This window comes from Schistocerca piceifrons, chromosome 5 (genome assembly GCF_021461385.2).
Source record: "Schistocerca piceifrons isolate TAMUIC-IGC-003096 chromosome 5, iqSchPice1.1, whole genome shotgun sequence".
NCBI lineage: Eukaryota > Metazoa > Arthropoda > Insecta > Orthoptera > Acrididae > Schistocerca > Schistocerca piceifrons.
The window spans coordinates 240,053,757-240,076,845 of record NC_060142.1 but is presented as its reverse complement, the minus strand read 5'-3'; the positions used below and the strand labels follow the sequence as shown (position 1 = coordinate 240,076,845).

Below are 23,089 nucleotides of genomic sequence, written 5' to 3'. Positions count from 1 at the left end.
ACATTAAAGCATTTTTAAATATCTGAAATGACTAGTGATAACTTTGATCAAACATGTACAAATGGAAAGACAACAAAAACAAATCACATTAAACACTGAGGTAAGAATTACTGCCATTAAGTATTAAAATTCAATGCTCTTATTTAATGGGCATGCCAACAACAAAAAGCCAAGTTAGTGCTTAGTGGTGAGAATCATTAAAATGTAAAGGGAACTTCCACAATTCATACAAATCTAAAGAAGTAGTTTTAATACATACCTGCTGACTGTAACGAGAGCTGCCAGAAACAGACTAGAAATAATTATTGCTGTCTTCCAGATATTTTCCAGTAGAGTACTATTATTCATATGGTGTAATCTGTGTAACACATTTAATTCGACATTAGTCAAGAAAATTCTAAATAAAAATATAAGCTAAAGAAATTATAAACTTCAACATAAACATACTTGTGAACAGGAAATAATGTTAATGGATTCATCCAGCACTGCTTGGTAGAAAAATTTGATACTACAAAAATAGTGGACAGTCAGTCATGGGTGGAATACAAATGATGAAAAGAGTAAAGGTTGCCATTAATCGCATTACTGACGCGTTGCTTGTCAATTGGCACGTACCCAGATTAAAAATAATGCTAAGTTTTCAGACAATGTCTTTCTACAGTGTTATTCATAAGCATCGACCGTTTGTGGTTTTTCACTGCTAAACAGCAAACAGTTATTCTAAAAACAGTACTTTCAAAGTAAAAGGAAATTTTTATTGCCAAAATGCAATTTATCTCATTTTAACTTTGTGCGTGCCAAAAATTTTTTAGCTTCTTCGCAAGAGAAGTTTTTTCAGTCGCCCTTCTATTCAATATAAATTTTCTTCCGTCAAGCGCTTCCTTCACATATGAACACAGAAATAAGAGTGTTGGATGATACAGTAATTCATACCACAGTTCAACACAATTTTACCCACCACCTGACAAATGTCACTCGCCACTTATCCAGAATCCCCGAAATCAATAAATGTGTTTACATGTGAATCCTCAAAATTACTGCCATGACATTTATAGCATATGGAATGGATAAGTAATGTGCAAGTCACAATTTTGATAGTTCCTTGATCTGGTACTGGGATTAATGTATCCACATTTCAGCAAGCATAGAGCAGTTAACACAAATATTCACTAGTATGCTACTTGGGCATGTCCAATCCATCACTGAGAAATGGTTAAGGCTTCTTTTGATCAGCTGGCAGCAAATGCACGACCCATTTTGATGACAGTGAGCTTATTCCCAAATTTTGTTTGAAAACATGAGGTGCTTATGAGCTTTGCTATCTTGCAGACTTCTACTCACCTACTGTTCCAGAAATATTTTCACTTTTTACTTACATTAGAAGGTCTAGATACCTCACATCACATTCAATCAACCAATCATGACTTTTTTTTGTGGCATACAATGTGACAGAGCAGAGTAATACTGGATCAAAACATGAGCTGTTATAGAAGCTTCCCAGCGTTTGCTCTTCCGATGTCTGATGTGACAGCGTGTCCAATCGCATGTAGTTACCTCCCTGTGTAACTGTCGTCAGCAGGCGAATATCTGCTTGGCTGACTACATTTTAGTAAGCCAAGACAAAGAGCCATACAAAGGTGTGTGTGTGTGTGTGTGTGTGTGTGTGTGTGTGTGTGTGTGTGTGTGTGTGTGTGTGCGTGCGCCGCGCGCGTGCACACTTGCACACACACATTTTTTTTGGGGAGGAATTGCACACTTCAGACTTTACATAATAATAATAATAATAATAATAATAATAAACTGAAGACGAAAATCATTACAATGTGGCAACAGTGCCCTGCATAATATGCTGATATTTGAAAAGTGCAGTCACCAGATAATCACAAATGCAAAAATGGCTCTGAGCACTACGCAACTTAACCTCTGAGGTCATCAGTCGCCTAGAACTTAGAACTAATTAAACCTAACTAACCTAAGGACATCACACACATCCATGCCTGAGGCAGGATTCAAACCTGTGACCGTAGCGGTCACTTGGCTCCAGACTGTAGCACCTACAACCGCACAGCCTCTCCGGCCGGCAATCACAAATGCAATTATGGCTTCAAATCTTTCATTCACTTTATACAATACCGGCTGATATAAATCAATAAGAGTACGAAAGGAATGAAGTCTTTAGCCACTGACTGTGAAAATGTAATCTCTCGTAAGTCTGATCTACTGATCATTTTCTTTCTATAACTTGCTAAATATCCCTTCCTAAGCAAGTTTATAATACTAAGCACAAACACAAATCATCGACTGAGACAATTGAGACAATATCAATAGAAAGCTTTATAATCAGTCATCATTTGAAAATTACACCTTACAGTTGCAGAAAATAAATCATATTAATTATATCTACACCATCAACAAAAAATTCACAATTGTGATGCAAATTACAAGCTGGAAGCATGCCTGTTAATAAGGAATATTCACATATCAGGCTCACCTTATACACACGAAGTATACTATGTAAGTAGCAAAGAACCACATAAACTGTGAATGTGACGACGGCATTCCATATTCCGTATAAAGTGCATTCCTCTGCATAGGTCTAGCTTCACAAAATGTGTGCTTTAAGATGAGGTTCAGGAGTTCATTCAGTGTAGTGCCAAAGAAGAATGTTATCTACAAACAGAAAACACAAATGATTACCAACATTATTTTGAAAAAGTTTTCTAGTGAAACTGTAAAGGTGTGTAATTTAACAGTAGTTCATCTTCTGACACACAAATTTACAAATGTTCGCAGGAGGTTCTGTTGCTGATAAGAATAAACTGAACAGTTACTCTCTGCCAGATAAAAGAAAAATTCACTGAAAGGGGCACTATTTTTTGTTCCTCGTTACTCTGTCAAATTTCAAAAGACTGCTGGGTAAGGCAGCCCGAGGAAACACGAGCCAAAAATCAGTATGCAATCTTACTTTGCTGTCTTACTGTGCCACAACTAGCTGAGGGTCATGGATTACTTTCCTGCTTCATCCTAAAAAGTCTTGCTACCAAAACATTTCCCCCAGTTTTCCATACAAAAGAATCATGGGTTCTTTTTTGTTAGTATTTGAGTTCTCTGCCACTTGGCTAATCAAATTTTTTTTTAGTTCCTACCATTTCTAGTTATTTTCTTAATCTGCCCGTCACACCTGCACAGTGGAAACTACTAGCAAAGCTTATTTGATATTCAGATCATAATTAACATTATTGCTCTTTTCCACAAAAGAAGGAAAATGAAAGAAAGAAAACTCTCCAATTTATACTATTGAACAACTAATCCAGTTCACAGCATCTGGTTCCAGTTGCAGAGGCTTCCTGGGGAGGGAGGGAGGGGGGGGGGGGGGGAGAGGAGTTGATTTTCAGCATTTCATAAAATTGGTGAGCAAATTTAAAAATTGCTGTCATAATCAGTTCATTAAGGTGTATAATCTTACATTAACGATTTAATGCAGTAAGACAAGTATTACAGTTAGAAGCTGTGTGTATGCCTTGAGGCAGCAGAACTCACTGCATGCCGGTACCTATGCTATATTCTCCCAATATTTGAGAATGAGAACACTTAACTTACAACAAACTTTACACATCATTTCTAGCCTTTTATAAAAGTTTTCTCTGTAACATGACACACTAACTTATTTGTAAAGCAAACAGAAGTTTGAAACTGTTCTATACATGGGAGTTTGATCCTTTAAGGAATCTGGGGTTTACTGGTATATTGTACTAAATAGCAATAATCATACAGGCACTATGCTTATCTTCACGAAATACTGAAGTTGTTATGTTTAACAGCTATCATCATTTGCACCACACTGGGTAAATGTGAGAGACAAAACTTCTGCAATGGTACTCTGACACATGTATTCTTTTCACGAGTACAAAATGCAATTGACATTGAACATTTCTGAAAGAAGAGTTTAATGGAATGTTTGTCATAACACAAAAATTTAATTATTATGACACTCTTCCAAACAATGTCCTATTCTAGCTGAGAAAACATTCCCCTTACTCAACCTGAAAATAGCATCATTGTCCACCTACTGTTTTTGTAGACATTAGACATCAGGGTACACTAATATTCAAGTTAATATGGAATTTAATGCAAGGATGAATTCTATGAAATAATGGTGTGTTTTCTTACTTACATCAAAAGAGAAATTCACCCGAGAAAACTACAAAATTACAAAGGGGCAATGGTAGGACAATAATTACCTTTAGGAGGAGAACTTCTGAGTGCTGCTGAGATGCACATATTGAAGTATAAGAAATATCCCAGCATCTGAAATTGTTAGTCCATTCCTCACAAAGGAAAGGCTTATAGATTAGGGAAAATTAAAAAGTAAGGGTACTTCATTCCAGTCCCAGTATGACAGTGAGACACTTGACATGAGGATGATGGGAAACATAGATTAAGACGGAGGCATCAGATAGAGAGGAGGTCAACGACAGCACGTTGGTATGCACTGTGCCAGCTTCAGTATCATATACAAGATTCACCTCCAAACAATATATTTGCAAACAACAAAAATGGCTAACTTGCACGTCTTCCTTCTACTGATATAGGCAAAGGAAACTGAACATGTGTTTTGAGCTTTGTACACTGCAAAGTCAACTCTACCAGGCATAAATAATGAAAATTTAAAAGCACCATAAATATAATCAAAGTTACAGTTACTTTCACGATGATGACTGAGGAGCAACATACCAGAAAAATCGTAACTGCTTTTCAGGTCAAGTATATGCAGAAGAACACTGAACAACATGTGGCCAACAACTAAACTATGGCTACTACACTATGGTTTAATATTTTGGATGATTAAAATTGCTGATAAAGACATCATATGTCAAAAACCCCTCCAATTTCTGCTGGTTCATGTTTGACAAGATGGCAAAAACAAAATAAATGATTCATTTAAATACCCCTTTTTTACCAACAACCACCGCAGGTATAAAAATGTTCTAGTTGCTATTGCACAATGAAACAAAATCATGGGATAGTTGACGGTAACAGCAACTGCTAGACTATAATGAGGCCACTTGGGTTTAATTATTAGATTGTGAACACCTGAGCCATAGCCTAACCAGTTTCTTATTCTCATCTTCTAGTCCTTTCCTGTTCCTTTTTTCCTCAGTTTTCTCTCCATTTGGCTTGGTCGTGTCACTTACAACTCACTCTTTATTTTATTTTTGCAGTGCATTTTTAATTTCTTGACCATCCCATCTGGCTTCATCTTTTGAGCCCAATTATACTTCCCTTAATAATGACTTCACAAGCATTTTAATGGTGTTACCACTTTGCAGCAGAATATACCGTAATTAAAGATACTGGCAGATTACAACTGTATGCAAAACCAGTACTCAAAACCTGGACCTATCTTGTGTATTGTGTATTAAAGCGAGGACCTAGAAGCGATGGAGAGGCTTCGTCCCACCGTGACCCTCAGTGGGCCACAGCCGCCCATCCACCTCACCGCCACCCGACACTGAACCCAGGATTATTGTGCAGTTCGCCCCCAGTGGACAGCCCCCCCCCCCCCCCCACCCACACACACACACACACACACACACACACACACACACACAAAGGTGAACATAATATACTTTATTTCAGTGGCTGCTTCACAACCCATGCCATCAGGATCCTCCCCTCCACCGTCATCTTTTCTGAACTGCACAGATGGAAGTTATACTTACAACACATTCTCTGCACCCGAAATTAGCCTGGCCTCAATATATTGTAACATTCTGTTCCCACACCCTTGACCTAACAGTTTCGTCCCCATCTGTCCTATCACCTCCTCCCACATCACATCCACTCACCCTCACTGTGCTCTGCATTCTGTCAACACACACAACAGTCTTTTCCCCTTACCTGTTCCTTTCCTTTTCTGCTACCCATCTCCCCTCCCTCACTCTCCCGCAGCCTCCCGATGCTATACCTGGCAATCTTGTCCCGCTGCCACCTAGTCCTTGCACACTACACCTGACAGTGCTCTTCTCCCCCCTCATCTGTATCCTGCTATCCCTCCCCATTCTCCAGCCTCCTCCAGACTGCTGCTTTTGTTCAATGCAACAGCTGCAATCAGGGCAGAGGGGCTACAGATAGCGATCGCGCGCGCGCACGTGTGTGTGTGTGTGTGTGTGTGTGTGTGTGTGTGTGTGTGTGTGTGTGTGTGTGTGTGTGTTTGTTTTCTTTTCTGGAGAAGGCTTTGGTCAAAAGCTCCTCATGTAATAGCCTTTTCGTTGTATCTGTCTGGAACCCAATGTGTCATCTTTATGATGAGTAACAATCTACCCTTTACATAATATTATTTACTAGCTACAACACTTTGGATCTTTACCATAGCAGAATGTAAGAGACCCACATCACATCTGATTCTTTTTCTTGGCTGAACAACTTTGGAGCATTATTTCACTACTCAGACTCATCTTTAATTTTTGCAGTTCCAGTATCTTATTTTTGCATATTTTAAACATTTTGTTGGTCACAACTAAATCTATAACAAAAATCTTACCGTGTGCAAATCTCTCCTGAAGAGAATGAGAGCAACAAAACCAGATATGATTCCAAATGGTAGAAGACTTGAAAGGGCTAAAAATTTACCCAGCCAATCACCTGGAAAAGAAAGAGACAATGTTAATATAAAATTACTGCACAAGTACATGAACAATCTTACTTACTAGAACCATTTCTGTCGTTATAAGGATGACATAGCAAAAGAAAACAAAAACTATGGCATGAAATGACTAAATCATGTTTAGAGTTCAGTTCTGTGATAATATCAAGAAGCAACAACAGAACATAAATGGAGTTAATATGTACGAAATAGTCTCAGATATTTGGCACAATACTATGTGATACAAAGATCATGATGTGATCTCAGAGCATATGGAAATAAGCAGTCAGAATATCTGCGGAGCACTGTAGATGAAAGTGACCTTTTAAAAATAGAGCTACTTTGGCAACTTCTTGTGTTACAGTAACAACAAACCGTAAGTCATTCAGTTATTCTTCTTAGGCACTTAAGCAAATAAGTAAGATTGTGATCTGGTATCACATTCGTAATGAAATGATTAGCGATGTAGCATAGGTAATGACACTCATTAATTTGGACAGTGTGTCACTAAGGTGGTCTTAACATGCTTACTTTGTTGTTCATCAACCAGTCATCAACATATTTTACTATGCAACACATTTATACCAACCACATCTCTCTTCTGTCACAGAGTGTTTCACACACACCACACATAAAACTGAACAAGATTAGTTGGAAAAAAGGTTTGAGCATCAGACCAACATACAGTTTTAATCTGTCAGTCTGATGTGCAGCAGTTTCACGAGTGTTGTATGTAGAAAATGACAGTAAACTGCTTCACTTAATCCCGATGGCAGAAGTACAGTTCCTAGAAGATGATTAACAACCCTTCCAGAGCCAAAGTACATGCTAAATCTCTGCCAGTGAGATATAGAAGCAAACAAGTGAGAGTTTTACAACTGATAAAATAAAATAAAAAAAACTGCATGCATAAAGTAGGCTTCACTCATGAGTAATGTGTGCGTAACGAAGTATCATTACAACAATGGAAATTCCTGGATGAAACCACTCACCTATGGCTGACTCATGTGTGGTGCACAGAAATACTCAACAGAATACAGTATTTGCACTAGCTTTCGAGCTCTTGCTCGAGAAAGTGCAAGAGCTCAAAAGCCAGGGCAAATACAGTATTCTGTTGGGTGTTTCTATGCACCACACCTCAGTCAGCTTAAGGTGAGTGGTTGCCTTTTTTTTTTTTTTTTTTTTTTTACATCCAGGAAGTATCATTAGTATTTTGTCACAGAGACTGCTGTTTACGCAACTCTTAAAGATTGTATTGCAGTATAATGCAAATGGTTACATGGTCTGTGTACACAGTACATGCCACTATAAGGATCAACTGAAGTTTGCTGAATCACCAGTCTGATTTGATCCTTGATGTAACTGTGTTGTGTTGTGTGGCATGATGGTTGTGCAGCACATCTGAAATGATTCACGTTTGCAGAGGGAATGTTGAAGTGTATGATGGTGCTCTCAAATGTGGGATGTTTATGTTTCAAAATTGTTTGTGAGTGAAGTTAGTGATTCACTGGATTACTTTGTTGCAGTTTGCAAGAAAAATATTGGAAGTGTTTGAGGTGGTTTGCTAGTGAGTTAGTTTGATTTAAATTTTTTTTGGAGCATTGTTCCTCAAAAATAGCCATTTATTCTAATACTGTAACTTATTTAATAAAAAAAGTCTCAATCGCATTGACGTTTTTATGTTTTAGATGACCAGTTTCACTCTTCTATAAGCCCATCAGATCTACATTCCTTGATGACTATAGGACTCTCTGGCAGACTCTCTGGCGTCGAGCAGGTCCGTCCGAGCAGACACAGAGAACACAGCATTTTTCTCCATGCCTGCACGGACCTGCTCAACGTCATAAATTCTTGCAGTCATCAAGGAATGTAGCTCTGATGATGGTCTTATAGAAGATGAAAACGAGTCATCTAGATGTTGGCAATTATGAGAACAGATTAATTTTCGGATTTGGAATTATTAGTGCTTTGCATTATTTATGGTTGGATATTCAATTTATATATAATTTTTTGTTAGTTACAGATATAATAGCAAAGTTTACAAGTAGGCTGTGGGGAACAACATGCTGATCACAATCATATTTGTACAGTTGTTCAGTCTAACTGCCAAATACGTGAAATATCATGTTTGTGGAGAAAGTCTGAGACTGACCAAAGTTGGATAGACCATGGCGAGGTAGGCGGGCAAAACATATGATGTTCTATCTGGAAGGGTTTGTGGTTTGAGAAGTCTATGCTGACCATTCAAGAGGTCATGTTGATGACATACTAGGATCATTTAGAAACTCCTACACGTTGTGCATGTACAACCATTACAGTGGTGTGATCAAGTTGAAATTTGTGTCGGTTGTGAGTGAGACTTTAAATACACTGGTCGTATATGTGTTTGCTGGTTCATGTGGCTGCATCAAGATCAATTCAATTTTAAAGTGGAAGCTTAAACCAAATCAGGTTGGACTACACATAGTGACCAGCATTTCTACATAAAAATCTAATCCTTATGTGGAAGCATGTGATTCCTGAAGTGGGGCAGCAGCTTTTTCAGTTGTTGCAGGGGCAACAGTCTGGATGATTGACAGAACTGGCTTGTAACATCAACCAAAATGGCCTTGCTGAGCTGGTATTGTGAATGGCTGAAAGCAAGGGTAAACTACAGACGTCACTTTTCCCGAGGGGATGCATCTCTAATGTATGGTTAAGTGATAATGGCATCCTCTTGAGTAAAATATTCCGGAGATAAAATAGTCTCCCATTAGGATCTCCAAGCAGGGACTACTCGAGAAGAATGTCATCTACAGGAGAAACAGAACTGGCATTTTATGGATCGAAGCACGGAATATTAGATCCCTTAATCGGGCAGGTACGTTACAAAATTTAAAAAGGGAAATGGATATGTTAATTTAGATATTAAGGAATTCGTGAAGTTCGCTGGCAGGAGGAACAGGAGTTCTGATCAGGTGAATACAGGGTTATAAATATGAAATAAAATAGGGGTAATGAAGGGGAGGGTTTAATAATGAATAAGCTAACAGGAATCTGGGTAAGCTACTATGAACAGCATAGTGAACACATTATCGTAACCAAAATAGACATGATGCCCATGACTACCACAATATTACATGTTACATGTCAACTATTTCTGCAGATGAAGAGATTGAGGAAATGTATGAGGAGATAAAAAAAAATTCAGATAGTTAAAGGAGACAAAAATTATGATGGAGAGCTGGAACTCAACAGTAGGAAGTAGGTGACTACGGATGGGGGAAAGGAATGGAAGAAGAAGTCGTCTGGTAGAATTTTGTGCAGAGCATAATTTAATCATCACTAATACTGTACTTGGTTTGAGAATCATAAAAGAAGGTTTTATACATGGAAGAGACCTGGAGACACCAGAAGGTTTCAGATTGGTTATATAATGATAATACAGAGATTTAGAAACCAGTTTTTAAATTGTAAGACATTTACAGGAGCAGATGTGGACTCCGACCACAATTTGTTGGTTAACAACAGTAGATTAAAACTTAATAAACTGGAAAAAGATAGGAAATTAAGAGATGGGGCCTGGATAAGTTGAAAGAACCAGAAGTTGTTGACAGTTTCAGAGGGAAAATAAGCAACGGCCAGTTGGCGAAAGAAATACAGTAGAAATGAATGAGTAGCTTTATGAGATGAAGCAGTGAAGGTACCAAAGGATCAAATAGGTAAAAAGACAAGGTTTAGTAGAAATCCTTGGATAACACAAGATATATTGAATTTAATTGATGAAAGGAGAAAATATAAAAATGCACCAAATGATTCAAAAACGAGACTGACAGCAAGTGGAAAATGGCTAAGCAGGAATGGCTACATGACAAAAGTAAGGATTTAGAAGCATATTTCACAAGGGGAAAATTAGAGAGGCCTTTGGGGAACAGAGAAGCAGCTGTATATCAAGAGCTCAGATGGGAAACCAGTACTAACAAAGGAAGGGAAAGCTGAAAGGTGGAAGCAGTATTACAGAGGGTCTATACAAGGGAGATAAACTAGAAGGCAAGATTATAGAAAGGGAAGTGGACATAGATGAAGATGAGATGGGAGATATGATACTGCAAGAATTTGATAAAGCTCTGAAATACATAGGTCGAAACAAGGCCCCAGGAGAAGCAGATATTCGGTCAGAACTGATGATAGCCTTGGGAGAATGAGCCACGACAAACTCTTCCATCTTGCATGCAAGATGTATGAGACATGCGAAACACCCTCAGACTTTAAGAACAATGTAATAATTCCCTTTCCAACAAAAGCAGTTCCTGATCTGTGGAAATTACTGGATAGGTGGAAATTACTGAACTATCAGTTTAATCAGTCAAGGTTGCAAAATACTAACATGGATTATTCGCAGAAGAGTAGACAAACTGGTTGAAGCTGACCTCGGAGAAGATCAGTCTGGATTCTGGAGAAATGTAGGAACATGCGTGGCAATACTGACCCTACGACTTACCTAAGTAGATAGGATAAGGAAAGGCAAACCAACATTTATAGCATTTGTAAACTAAGACAAAGCTTTTGACAATGTTGACTAGAATACTCCTTTGAAATTCTGAACGTCACAGGGGTAAAATACAGGGAGCAAAAGGCTATGTACAACATGTACACAAACCAGATGGCAGGTGATGCTAAGGGAATTAGGCTAGGAAACATACTTAAAGCAGTAGATGAGTTTTGCCTTTAGGGTAGAAAAATAACTGATGATGACTGAAGTAGAGAGGATATAAAATGTAGACTGGCATTGACAAGAAAAGCATTTCTGAAGAAGAGGAATTTGTTGAAATTGAATATAGATTTAAGTGTTAGCAAGTCTTTTCTGAAAGTATTTGTCTGGAGTCTAGCCGTGTATGAAACTTAAACATGGATGATAAACAGTTTAGATGAAAAGAAAATAGATGCTTTCAAAATGTGGTGCTACAGAAGTATGTTGAATATTAGATGAGTAGATCACGTAGCTAATGAGAAGGTAATGAACAGAATTGGGGAGACAAGAAATTTGTGGCACTACTTGACCAACAGAAGGGATCAGTTGATAGGACACATTCTGAGATGTGTCCGCCCCTGGTAGCTGAATGGCCAGCATGACGGATTGTCAATCCTCTGGGCCCAGGTTCGATTCCCGGCTGGGTCAGGGAATTTTCTCCACCCAAGGACTGGGTGTTGTGCTGTCCTCATCATCAACCTATCATCTTCATTGATTGTAGGTCGCCGAAGTGGCGTCAAATTGAAAGACCAGTAGCACACGGCGAACGGCATGCGCGACGGGGGGCCCCAGCCATACGATTAAATAAATAAAATTCTGAGATGACAAGGGATCACCGTTTTAATAGTGGAGGGAAGTTGGGGGGGGGGGGGGGGGGGGGGTAAAAATGAAAGAGGGAGACCAAGAGATTCAGAAGGATGGACGTTGCAGTAGCTCTTTGAAGATGACGAAGCTCACACAGGATAGATTAGCACAGAGAGTTGTATCATACCTGTCTTAGAACTGAAGACTACAACAACAACAACAACAACAACAACATCAACAATGTGGAAATAACCCAACAGAAATGTACACTTTGAGAGCAGTGTATGGAAATAGTGTAGTGGTTTGTAGCACAAAATAATCACTGTGGTCTGCTTGTTTTCGAAAAGGTCAGGTAAGTGTTGAGGACAATCCAAGCAGGTCACAAAAGAATTGCAAAATTGCTTCAATGTTATGGAATAGAAGAACAGTGGAAGATTTGTTCCACTTTATGAAACCCAGATACAAAATTTTGAGCCAGAACTGGAATCTCAATCGTCACAATCGAAAAGATCCAATTCTCCACATCAAAATACATTCCGCCACCAAAAATCAAAGATGAAACTGATGATAATCTTTGTGTACGACATGAATGGAGTCATAGCTACCAGTAGAAAGTCCCAGGGGACGTCTCTAACAGGCACATACTACAAGCTGTTTCTGCGAAACATTTTGCATTCAAAAATTTGTCAAAGGAGGCCTGACATGCTTGCAACTGGTACCCACATTTTGCACGATAGTGCAAGATCACATACTGCCCAACCACTGAGAGAAACACTTGACAAATATGGATGGGAAATATTTCCCCACCCACCCACCTTACAGTCCTGATATGAACCCCCCCTTCCCCTGACTTTAATTTGTTTCCCAAATTGAAGGAACAACTCCATGGAAAATGTTTTGATACAATTGACAAAGCTTTCAGTGAAGCGACCCAAGTAACAAGACAGCAAAACAATGAAGGTGACCTATCTGGAATACAATAGTTGCAAAACAGCGGGAAGCTGTCATATGCAAGTACTTTCTTCAATTCTCTCTTAAAGTGTGCAGAACTTCTGAAACAGCCCTCATATTGTTTTTACCAGCACTTGTCAACTGAACACTATCCAGTCTTTCTACATGCACCCAAGACTCATTTCAGGCCCAGACTATGAGTACGCACCTAACGGCCATATACCATAGCGACATCACTCATACATTCAACAACTCAGACACAAAATACTGAATATCTTTATCACAGTGGTCACCAACAGCAGCTGATGACCATCATTCCTAAATTACAAATGTGGCCCCTAGTTGTCCATTACAAAAGAAATTAGTATCCTACACAGGCACCATGATACGAGAAGAAAATAAGGTAAGCAATGAAACACCTGGAATGGAATCTGGTTAGTGTCAGCTTTTCTTCACTGTCCAGTGCAGGATTTGCCTGTTGCCTGATGATAGTCATAAAAGAGTGTGGAGACAACACAGTAATAATGCACGTCTCAGGCATCAGTCCACAACAGGTAGGTGAGTCAATCATGTATTGGGCTAGCGCCATGTGCAGGACCCTCCAGCCTATTATCCAGCCTTAGCTGCTGTTCACACTGTGACTCAAGGTAAGATGACATAGTGGAAGTGAATTAACTGCATACTGGGACGACAGTGATATACCACCATCACATACCTTTTTCGTATTGCCCAGCACAATACAGAGTGCTGACAGCTCCATGCAACTTGTGTTGTATGATACATAGGTAGGGATGTTTCAAGTCATCTGATGTGCCTCAAAAAAATGTTTTATGTAGATGAAGGAAAGCTACATCGATCTCTGGTGTTAATTTCTCAGTAAAACTTTTACTTTTCAGGTTAAAAATTTAAAAAAAACTTCTGGGATTTATGTTTGTTCCTTGCAATGCAGTCTTTTTCACCTGATTTTGAGTAAACTATTTCGTAAAATACAGTCATTTTTCTGCGTCTTATAGTCTGATGTCACAGCTTGATAACAAACTGGTTTTGTTTTCATTATTGGCCAAAGATATTGTGACACTTCGAAGTAAAGTAAAACATTGCAAATAGTTTTAAAAGTCTGCAATGCAAAATGGTGTAGCTGGCCAGTTTACATTTGATGTGAAATATAGCAAACACATCAAAATTGCTTTTGGCAGTCAAATGAGAGTCATAACTACTTCATTTCTCGAGAAAATCCGTGAGGTATATTGGAGGTTGTCTGTAATGAGCGTGGCAGCCATGCAACCCACACCACACTATTGCCACCACCTACGCACAATGCGGAGCTGCCTCGTTTATGTTTGCTGCTGATACAAGCTGAAGCTAGAAAAGAAAAACTTACTGAAATGGAAAGACAACAGGAATCATCAGCTGATGATGCTGACTGGACATTTTTTCTGTCAAAGCACCCTGATTGCAGGAATCTTTGTAACAGGCAAACAAAGAGTTCTGAAAGCTAAATTCATGTTACTTCTACACGAGCAGCTGGATGAACCAACGGTGGACACCAGTATTCTGCGTATCATCATGGGCTTCTTACATTTATTCAAAAAATTTCCAGCAATGTTTCTTCTGAGTACTCATCAAACTGAATCTATACTACTCAGAAAAACTGAACAGTTATAGAAATACTGTCCTAGCTTTATTAGTCTGTAACCATTATTTATGTAATTACCACACTGAATGAAGAACCATACTGGGTGGTCTTATAAAAAATAAACTTCTGACGGTGTTACTTTTAATGTCATTCACAAACTTACATTACTGTAGCTTGTTTCTGAGCACGAAAAATAGCAAGTAGAAAATCTGAGTCCAGCTTTGTCTGAGTCTCTAACACCAGTTACTCAAGAAAGTGGAACCTTTATGGATTCATTCTGTAGTAATTCATGAGCATGCTGCCCCTATACCGTGAATGCATTCCTCCAGGAGGTAGGAATCCAACAGATGGAATGGTCTACACAGTACCCGCCGACATGACCCCAACTATGCATGTTTGGGACCATATGAAACTTGCAGTGCATCATTGCAGGAACCCACCTGGCACACTGGATTACCTCAGGATGGGCATGTCGAAAAATGAGAAAGGCTTCATCACCACATCCGTATCATCTTGTGGATAGCACACCAAAGAAAATACATGTATGTTGCAATGAATGTGGTGGATCATTGTAGTGTTGAATGTTACCAAACAGCAGATTTTGCTTTCACAGATGTGAAAGACTTTATGTTAGTTATTGTTAAATTTAATTGTAAAGTTACCTGTTCCCATTGAAGCTAGGCTTTCTCAGATATGCAGTTAGTGCAAAACTTTTTTTTTCTTCAGTTTAGCTTACAAAGCTTGCCTTAGAAAATTACATGTTTCCATTTTCACACAGATAACCATGAACCTGCTGCGTCGACTATTCCATAGTATTTTAACTTTTGCAAGAGAATATCTTGATTCACCCAAGCAAAAGCCTTAAAAAAGAAATCTGACTGATTAGGGTAGAACTGCCTTCAGTGATGAGTTCCCCTTGAAATTGAGGCCCAATGACCAGCGAAAACAAGTCTGGAGAAACCCCAGGCAGGTGATGGTCTGGAGTGCCATTTCATTATAATTTCTTAGCAGTACCCCTTTGGTTTTCATCCATGGCATCCTTGGCAGCACAGCAGTACATCGACAATATTCTACACCCTGTTATGCTGCCCTTTATGACAAATCACATTTGACTTACATTTCACAAAGATAATGCCCACCCACAAATGGCGGAATTCCTACTACCTGTTATCATGCTTGCCAAACCCTACCTTGACCAGCAAGTTCATCAGATCTCCCCCCAACTGAGAATATCTGGTGCATTATGGGCCAAGTCCTCCAATCAGCTCGAGAGTTTTACAATCTAATGCACTAATTGGACAGAATTTGGCAGCATGCTATCCGTCAGGGGGACATCCAATATTTCTGGCAATCAACGCCAAGCTGAATATCTGCTTTCATAAGGGCCATAACTGCTTACATAAGGGCCAGAGGTAGACCAACACATTATTAACTTGTTCAATTTGTGAAGTTCTTTCTCTTGAATGATCATCCTATTTTACTAAACTTGTAATCATTTGTTGGTCTCTACATGTACATCACATCTACTGATTTCCATTCCATTCGGATAATTCTTGCTTCTTTGTCTTAGAGTGTATAATATAAATTGTAATTTCACTGCCCAGTAGGTCTCCTCAGTTTTGTATGATATTATGATGTCATCTGTTTCCTGAGTTTAAAATCAATTTATCTGACTCGGTTTAATTTTTTATGAGATTCGCATTCACAAAATATGGATAATAGAAAGATAAATTATATTTTCAAAGGTAATAGCAAATTAATTATATTTCAAGTAGGTAGAATGGACTGCTAATATCTTTCTCTTCCCTTTACAAATAATTCTGAACTTTTACTTTCAGTCCCAGTCGTGGGCACCTGCGGGGGAAGGGACAAGGGGGCAGTTATTCCTAGAGATAATTCATTGCGTTTACAAATATGATAAAATGATGCAATGTGACAAACATATTAAAGTGAGTTATAAAATGAACTAGAATAATGGAAAAGTTTGAAGAAGGTTCAAACTGAAGATATCAAAAGCATAATTAATTTAAAATCGCTACACTGTTCTTTAAGAAATCTCATTCTTTACACATGTATGAAAATTGTTGTGTAACCATCTTAAAGCTACTGCAGTGTATGACGTTCAGAATTCAGAGGTTCTCGGAAGTGAAGAAACATCTACTGACCAACAAATAACAAATTGTACTTGTAGATAGAAAACTTTTCAATATTTGCTGATACCAAAGAGGGGGGGGGGGGGGGGGGAGAGAGAGAGAGAGAGAGAGAGAGAGAGAGAGAGAGAGAGAGAGAGAGAGAGAGAGAATGCGCATGTGTGTGGTTTGGGAATCTCATTGGCGCCCAATGAGGAGGTTATCAGTGCCCTAACAATGATTAAAATAAATGAATGTGTATAAGAATGATAACTGTCGTACACGCATGCACAGGAAATGACATCACAATTACTCTATCACACAGGCACTCCCACATGCACTAAAACCAATGAGGCGGCGAGATAGCTAATCAAGAAATTAAAACAGAGGGAAAACAAAACACAAAAGAGCTAAAAGAACAGCATAGGGAAATGGGACTGGCTGACCACTTACAAAAAACTTGAGTGAGCCAGCCACCCTGTTGATACATTAAAAACACCTCCCCAAAATCTTGTTAGAAACGTGGGACAATTCACAAAACTTTAAAATGTGAACCACATTTGTTTGATCATTGCAAAAAATAGACTGCAGATCTGCTGGCGAATCCACTGCAGTCCTCTGGCCAGCAAATAAAATGTGGTGCACCGTGATCTGCACACCACAAGCACCACACATCAGAGGGTCCTCTCGCCGGAGTAAAAATCCGTGCGTCATAGGGCTGAGGCCAATGCAAAGACGAGTATGAAGGGGCTCGTCCCATCGACGTGGCTGGAAGGAAGTATGCCATGGCTGAGTTGTGGGCTTGACAACATGGGGCTTGTTGTCAGTCACTTCTAGCCACTCATGTTCCCAGCGACACAGGATTTTATACTACAACAGTGAGGTGAGGGCATGCAGAGGGATACCACACTGAAAGACCTGACAGTCACGACACGCCTCCTTGGCTGCTCGATCAGCCATTTCATTCCCCAGAATTCCCATGTGCCCTGGTACCCAGTAGAAAGACACCACCTTCCCCAGTCACTGTAGTTGGAGGAGGGCTTCCTGGATAGTCTGGGTTACTTTAGGATAGTCTGGGTTACTTTATCTGCTGGGTACAAACACTGGAGAGAGTAAAGGGCGCTCAAAGAATCTGAACAGACGAGAAATCTAACACTGGGAGACTGTCTCATCTGCTCCAGTGCCCGCAAGATTGCATATAATTCTGTGTCAAAGATGGTAAATTGGGGAGGCAGTCTGACCTTGAGGACACGATCCGGGAAGGCAACAGAGCAACCAACGGAGTCACCCTGCTTAGACCCATCCGTAAAAACAGCTACATGGTCATGGTGCTCAGATAAAATAGCAGAAAAGACAACAGTAAAAACGGAAGCAGGAGTGCTATCTCTCCTGTACCACATCAAATCTACAATCACTCTGGGCTGCTCCAGTAACCAGGGTGGCAAACGGTTAAAACTCTGGACTTGGGGTCCCACTGGTGCCACACTGGGTGACTACAGCATATACTACACAGGGATCCGAAATGGCATCATGGCGAATGGACGGTTGGAAAAAAGGCGCTCCAGATGTGGACAAACAACAGTATGGTGTGCAGGTGAAGTTGGATCTGCGAGAAACTTACATGCTTGGCTCACCGTGAGCAGCTGGCGCCGGATAGTAAGTGGTAGTTCCCCCGCCTCAGCACAGAGGCTGGGTAGGGGACTGGTCCGATAAGTGCCAGTGGCCAGCCGAATTCCCTCATGGTGGACAGCATCAAGGATCCGCAAAGAAGAGGGCCTCGCTGACCCATACACCATGCACCCATAGTCCAGCCGCGAGCGCACAAAAGCCTGATAAAACTGGAGGAGACGTGCCCTGTCCACTCCCTAAGATCCGTGGCTAAGGCACTTGAGAATGTTCAGTGCCTTCAGGGTTCGAGCTTTTAAGTCTCGCAGGTGTGGCAACCACGACAATCTGGAGTCAAAAATGAGGCCCAGAAACTGCACTGTCTCTCTAACATGTAGGATGGTATCCCACATCCTCAAGGAATGCAAAGTAAAAAGACGACGAGAGCGATTAAAATGAACACACACACACACACACACACACACACACACACACACACACACTTATCAGCAGAAAACCGAAAAACCTTCTTTGCAGCCCACTCCTCTAGCCACCACACTGTAAGTTGCAACTGACGACTCGCCGTTGTAACACTGGAGGAGGAGCAGAAAACAGCAAAATCGCCCACAAATAACGAGCACTGTACAGGACCCCTTACTGTAGATGTAATACTGTTGATGGCAACGGCCAAGAGAGTAACGCTTAGAACACTGCCCTGAGGGACACCATTCTCCAGCTCAAATCGATCAGAGAGTGTGGCACCAACTCGGGTCCGAAAAAAACGCTGAGACAAGAAAGACCGAATGAAAATGGGGAGGTGCCCACGAAACCCCTTACTCATGCAGTTGCGCGAGTATACAGTGTCTCCAGGTATTATCGTATGCCTTACTTATATCGAAGAAAATGCCAATATAGCGATGTTTACGGAGGAAAGCCTTCTGAATAACCGCCCCCAGGAGGGTCAGGTTGTCGACTGTGGTCCGATATGGGCGGAATCCACTCTGAGAGCAGCTAAGGAGTTGCCTGGTCTCCAAGGATAGCACTTCGATATTTTCATTTAGTTTCAAAAACTAATCTACAAAATCGGCACGTGAATATCGATATTTACATTCCTGAATAATATTGTTGCGTTATTTCTAGATGCACGTGCATCGCTCGTTCTTTTCTACACAATAAGTGTTAATTATCGTGTCATAAACGGATGTTAGACAACAACAATGGAAAAAACGCAAAAAATCTTAAAAATGACATCATCGTCGAAACATTAAATGAAGAAAGACGCAAAATTTAATTTACATTCTATTCCCACGATATTCGCGATGTTAGTAACAGTCGACAACGTGCAGCTCTTACGGACAGAAAGATTACACGCCAACATACTCCAGGCATTACTAAACGGCTATAAGAAAATAAATGAAGTTGCCGATCAACTAAGTGCTGGAACAAGTACGTGTACACGGTCCTTTAAGGACACCCACGATGGGAGTTCCATATTGAAAATCACTATGCTTACATGCGACACATCTTCCGAAAGACGAAAACCGGTTTTCGCTGTCGTGTTTACATGTTAAGGTCTGAAGCGGATTTGCTAGCCCAGTTAAATATGGCGCCTGGGAAACAGCTGTTGCAGCGCATGATTTAGTCAGCACAAATGCTATTTCCCTTCAGTTAGACGAGGTATAAACAGCTTCAGTCTACTTGTCCATTCACAGTATGAAAAACCACTCCGTCCATATTAGCCGAAAATTTTTAGAAACAATACACAACTTGACAGCCCAAGCAAGTTCCAAAATCTGTTGCGTTTACATGGGGATGAAAATCAATTGCGGAATTGGAAACCCGGCAACCACAAGCGGATTTCCAGAACCGATATTGAAGTGTTTACATGACCACTCAAAATCGGTATTGGGAAATTGGTTTACGAAATCCGGTTTTGGGAGCCCCATATAAACGGGGTGATGTCTCCATCCCTGTTCCCACGTCACTTCGTTTCATAAACATCAAAAGGCTACTGTTCAAGAAACCAGTTGTACGTAAAACCGCTCTACAGACGCTTACACCAAACTTAGATACTGGTTAGCAACTGCAAAGCGATAATTTCAAGTATCATAATTAATGTGTTATATTTGTTTCCAGTTGCTGAATGTATGTACATATGTTCTGTGCGTTCTGTACTTGGTAGAAGTAGGAAGTCGCCTATCGTTGGAACTATTTTCAACCTATGCGCTCATTGAGTAATTGTTGTGCAGTAAGCCTCATTTAGTTAATTTCAAAATTACTTCAGTAAATGAGTATAATGTTTTCGCATGAACATGTCTGTAATGCACTTTCAATGACACTCAGCTGACGGGTACGTCTTGAGTAATTGTTGTGCAGTAAGCCTCATTTAGTTAATTTCAAAATTACCTCAGTAAACGAGTATAATGTTTTCGCATGAACATGTCTGTAATGCACTTTCAATGACACTCAGCTGACGGGTACGTCTTGATAGTGTTGTCGCCAGTGAACGAAGTTATTATTCAATTTCTCCATAGTCAACAAACTTGTGGGTTTTAAGTAAGCAGTAGCGGCAAGAGGGCCAACTGGACAGCCCGTCAAAAACTGACCACAGATCAAGCATGAAAACAGGAACGTGCACTGCATTGTGGAGAGAGGGGGAAAAAAAGCAAAAAAGAAACAATGAACGGTCGAAGGACAGAAGTGTAATGTAGAACTGCGTATAACAGCAATGGCGCTTTATGTGCGAGCCGTGTTCTATCTCCCTCGTGACAGTCCCCCCCCCAACCCACCCACTGTGTATTCAAATTTGTGTGTGTCGTGGTGTAACGTCCGTTTGCAACGGCGAGGTGTAAGGTATGGACCTATAATGACAGTTGATTCTGCACTACTACTCTTATTAGCAGCCGAAAGAAAGTGACATTTGGTCGCAGGTTCGAATCCTGCCTCGGGCATGGGTGTGTGATGTCCTTAGGTTAGTTAGGTTTAAGTAGTTCTAAGTTCTAGGGGACTTATGACCTAAGATGTTGAGTCCCAATAGTGCTCAGAGCCATTTGAACCATTTGAAAGCGACATTTGATGATAGGGCGAAAAGGCAACCGACTCCTCCAGCGGAAAGCACGGCTAGTGTGTCATACACGGCAATAACGACAGTAAGTGTGTCATACGATAGTAATCTCTTATAAACGTATGTAATTTTTTACGCCCGATTTAGCTGTTCGTATGAATGTGAATGAGATCGTTACCAATGAAATAGTGAAACATAATAGTTTGTCACATAAGCTGCAACAAATGCTTCCAACAGTTTCACAATCACACAGTTTTTCTGTACTCTGGCAAAACATATGTTTTTAACGGTTTTGAAATATCGTTCCGTTTCGAAAGTCTTGACTCTTGAATTCGTTTGTTGTAACATAGTTCATGCCCGTTTATTTATTATTTTCATTTCTGTGAGACGTCTATGTGGTATCTCGCCCGCTCTCACTATTCATCAAGTTTACTTGCGACGGTAACGTACTCTTACCACATGATTCATGTTCTGTAACCAATGTACAGTATGACAGTTGCCAAGGCTACAGAAAGAGAACAAACATTTCAGTGACCAGACGGACAGTTCATTATGTTGTGAAAAGAAATAAAATAAAAATAAATAGGCTAACACGATGGAGTTTTGAACACGGCTCGTCCAGTTTACCCTAAAGGGGAGTTGGATCGCCCTATCCCGACAATGTTAAGTTTAGTGACTTGGTTTCCCTGTATTTCAGGAACCACTGTAGCCATTGCGATGAAACTTTTACAGGGCATTAAACTATATGTTCTGAGTTTATTGAAATACAATAATTGATTTCAGCCACTGCTTTTGGAAATACAATTTTTTAATTACACGGTTAAAATTTTGTGTACTTTTTGTTCGTTATCGCAAATAATTTTAATTACAAATAACATTATGTTCTTCTTTTAGTTCAGAAGACATAGGATATGAATGTTATTACTCCCTAAAAATTTGAATACATACATTATCCTAAATAATTTTAATTATGCGTAACATTATGTTGTTCTTTTGGTTCAGTAGACACAGGATATGTATGTTATTACTCCCTGAAAATTAGAATACTCTACTCGAAGTGGTTTCTGAGATTTAGGGAAAAATGCAACAGAAAATATAAGTTTTCAGGAACGGCTTCTAAAGTCCCAAAAGACTAACTAACTTAATACACTGCTGGCCACCGTAAATGCAACACCAAGAAAGACAAGAGGTAGCACAACAAAATTTATTTTGTAGATAACATGTTGACCAAGTATCAAATGATTACGTTTACAGACGTCTGTGACATGTGGTTCCTGCCAGAATCAGTAGCCAGAGTAGCCGCCATTGTTGGAGATCACCGCTGCCACACGTCTCGGCATTGATTCACAAAGAGACGTTGGATGTGTTCCTGGGGTACAGCAGCCCAAGCAGCTTCCACACGTTGCCAAAGATCATCTGGTGTGGCAGCTGGGGATGTAATCTGGGTCACTCGTTGAGCAACCATGGACCACATGTTTTCTATCGGCGAAAGATCCGAAGAGCGAGCCGGCCAGGGAAGCAATTCAATCTGGTTATTGACGAAGAACCTTTGGACAATGCGTGCCACGTGTGGTCGCGCATTATCCTGTTGAAATATGGCTGTGGCCGAGCCCTGAAGGTAAGGAAGGACAACTGGCTCCAGCACCTCGGATATGTAACCGGCTGTTTAAAGTACCGGCAATGCGTACTAGAGGTGTGCGAGAGTAATATCCAATACCGCCCCATACCATAACACCCGGTGCAA

The 23,089-nt window shown here is 40.1% G+C and overlaps 1 protein-coding gene across 1 annotated transcript in view; it reads right to left on the bottom strand.

The window, feature by feature from the left end:
* Nucleotides 1-23,089, bottom strand: part of LOC124797860 (dolichyldiphosphatase 1-like) — a 65,201-nt gene that overhangs the window by 7,040 nt on the left and 35,072 nt on the right. The window contains exons 2-4 of the mRNA XM_047260931.1: nt 6,545-6,645; nt 2,492-2,670; nt 260-358 (exon numbers count right to left, since the gene is read on the bottom strand). Coding sequence (XP_047116887.1) covers nt 260-358; nt 2,492-2,670; nt 6,545-6,645 — 379 coding nt within the window. The remainder of the gene's footprint in view (nt 1-259; nt 359-2,491; nt 2,671-6,544; nt 6,646-23,089) is intronic.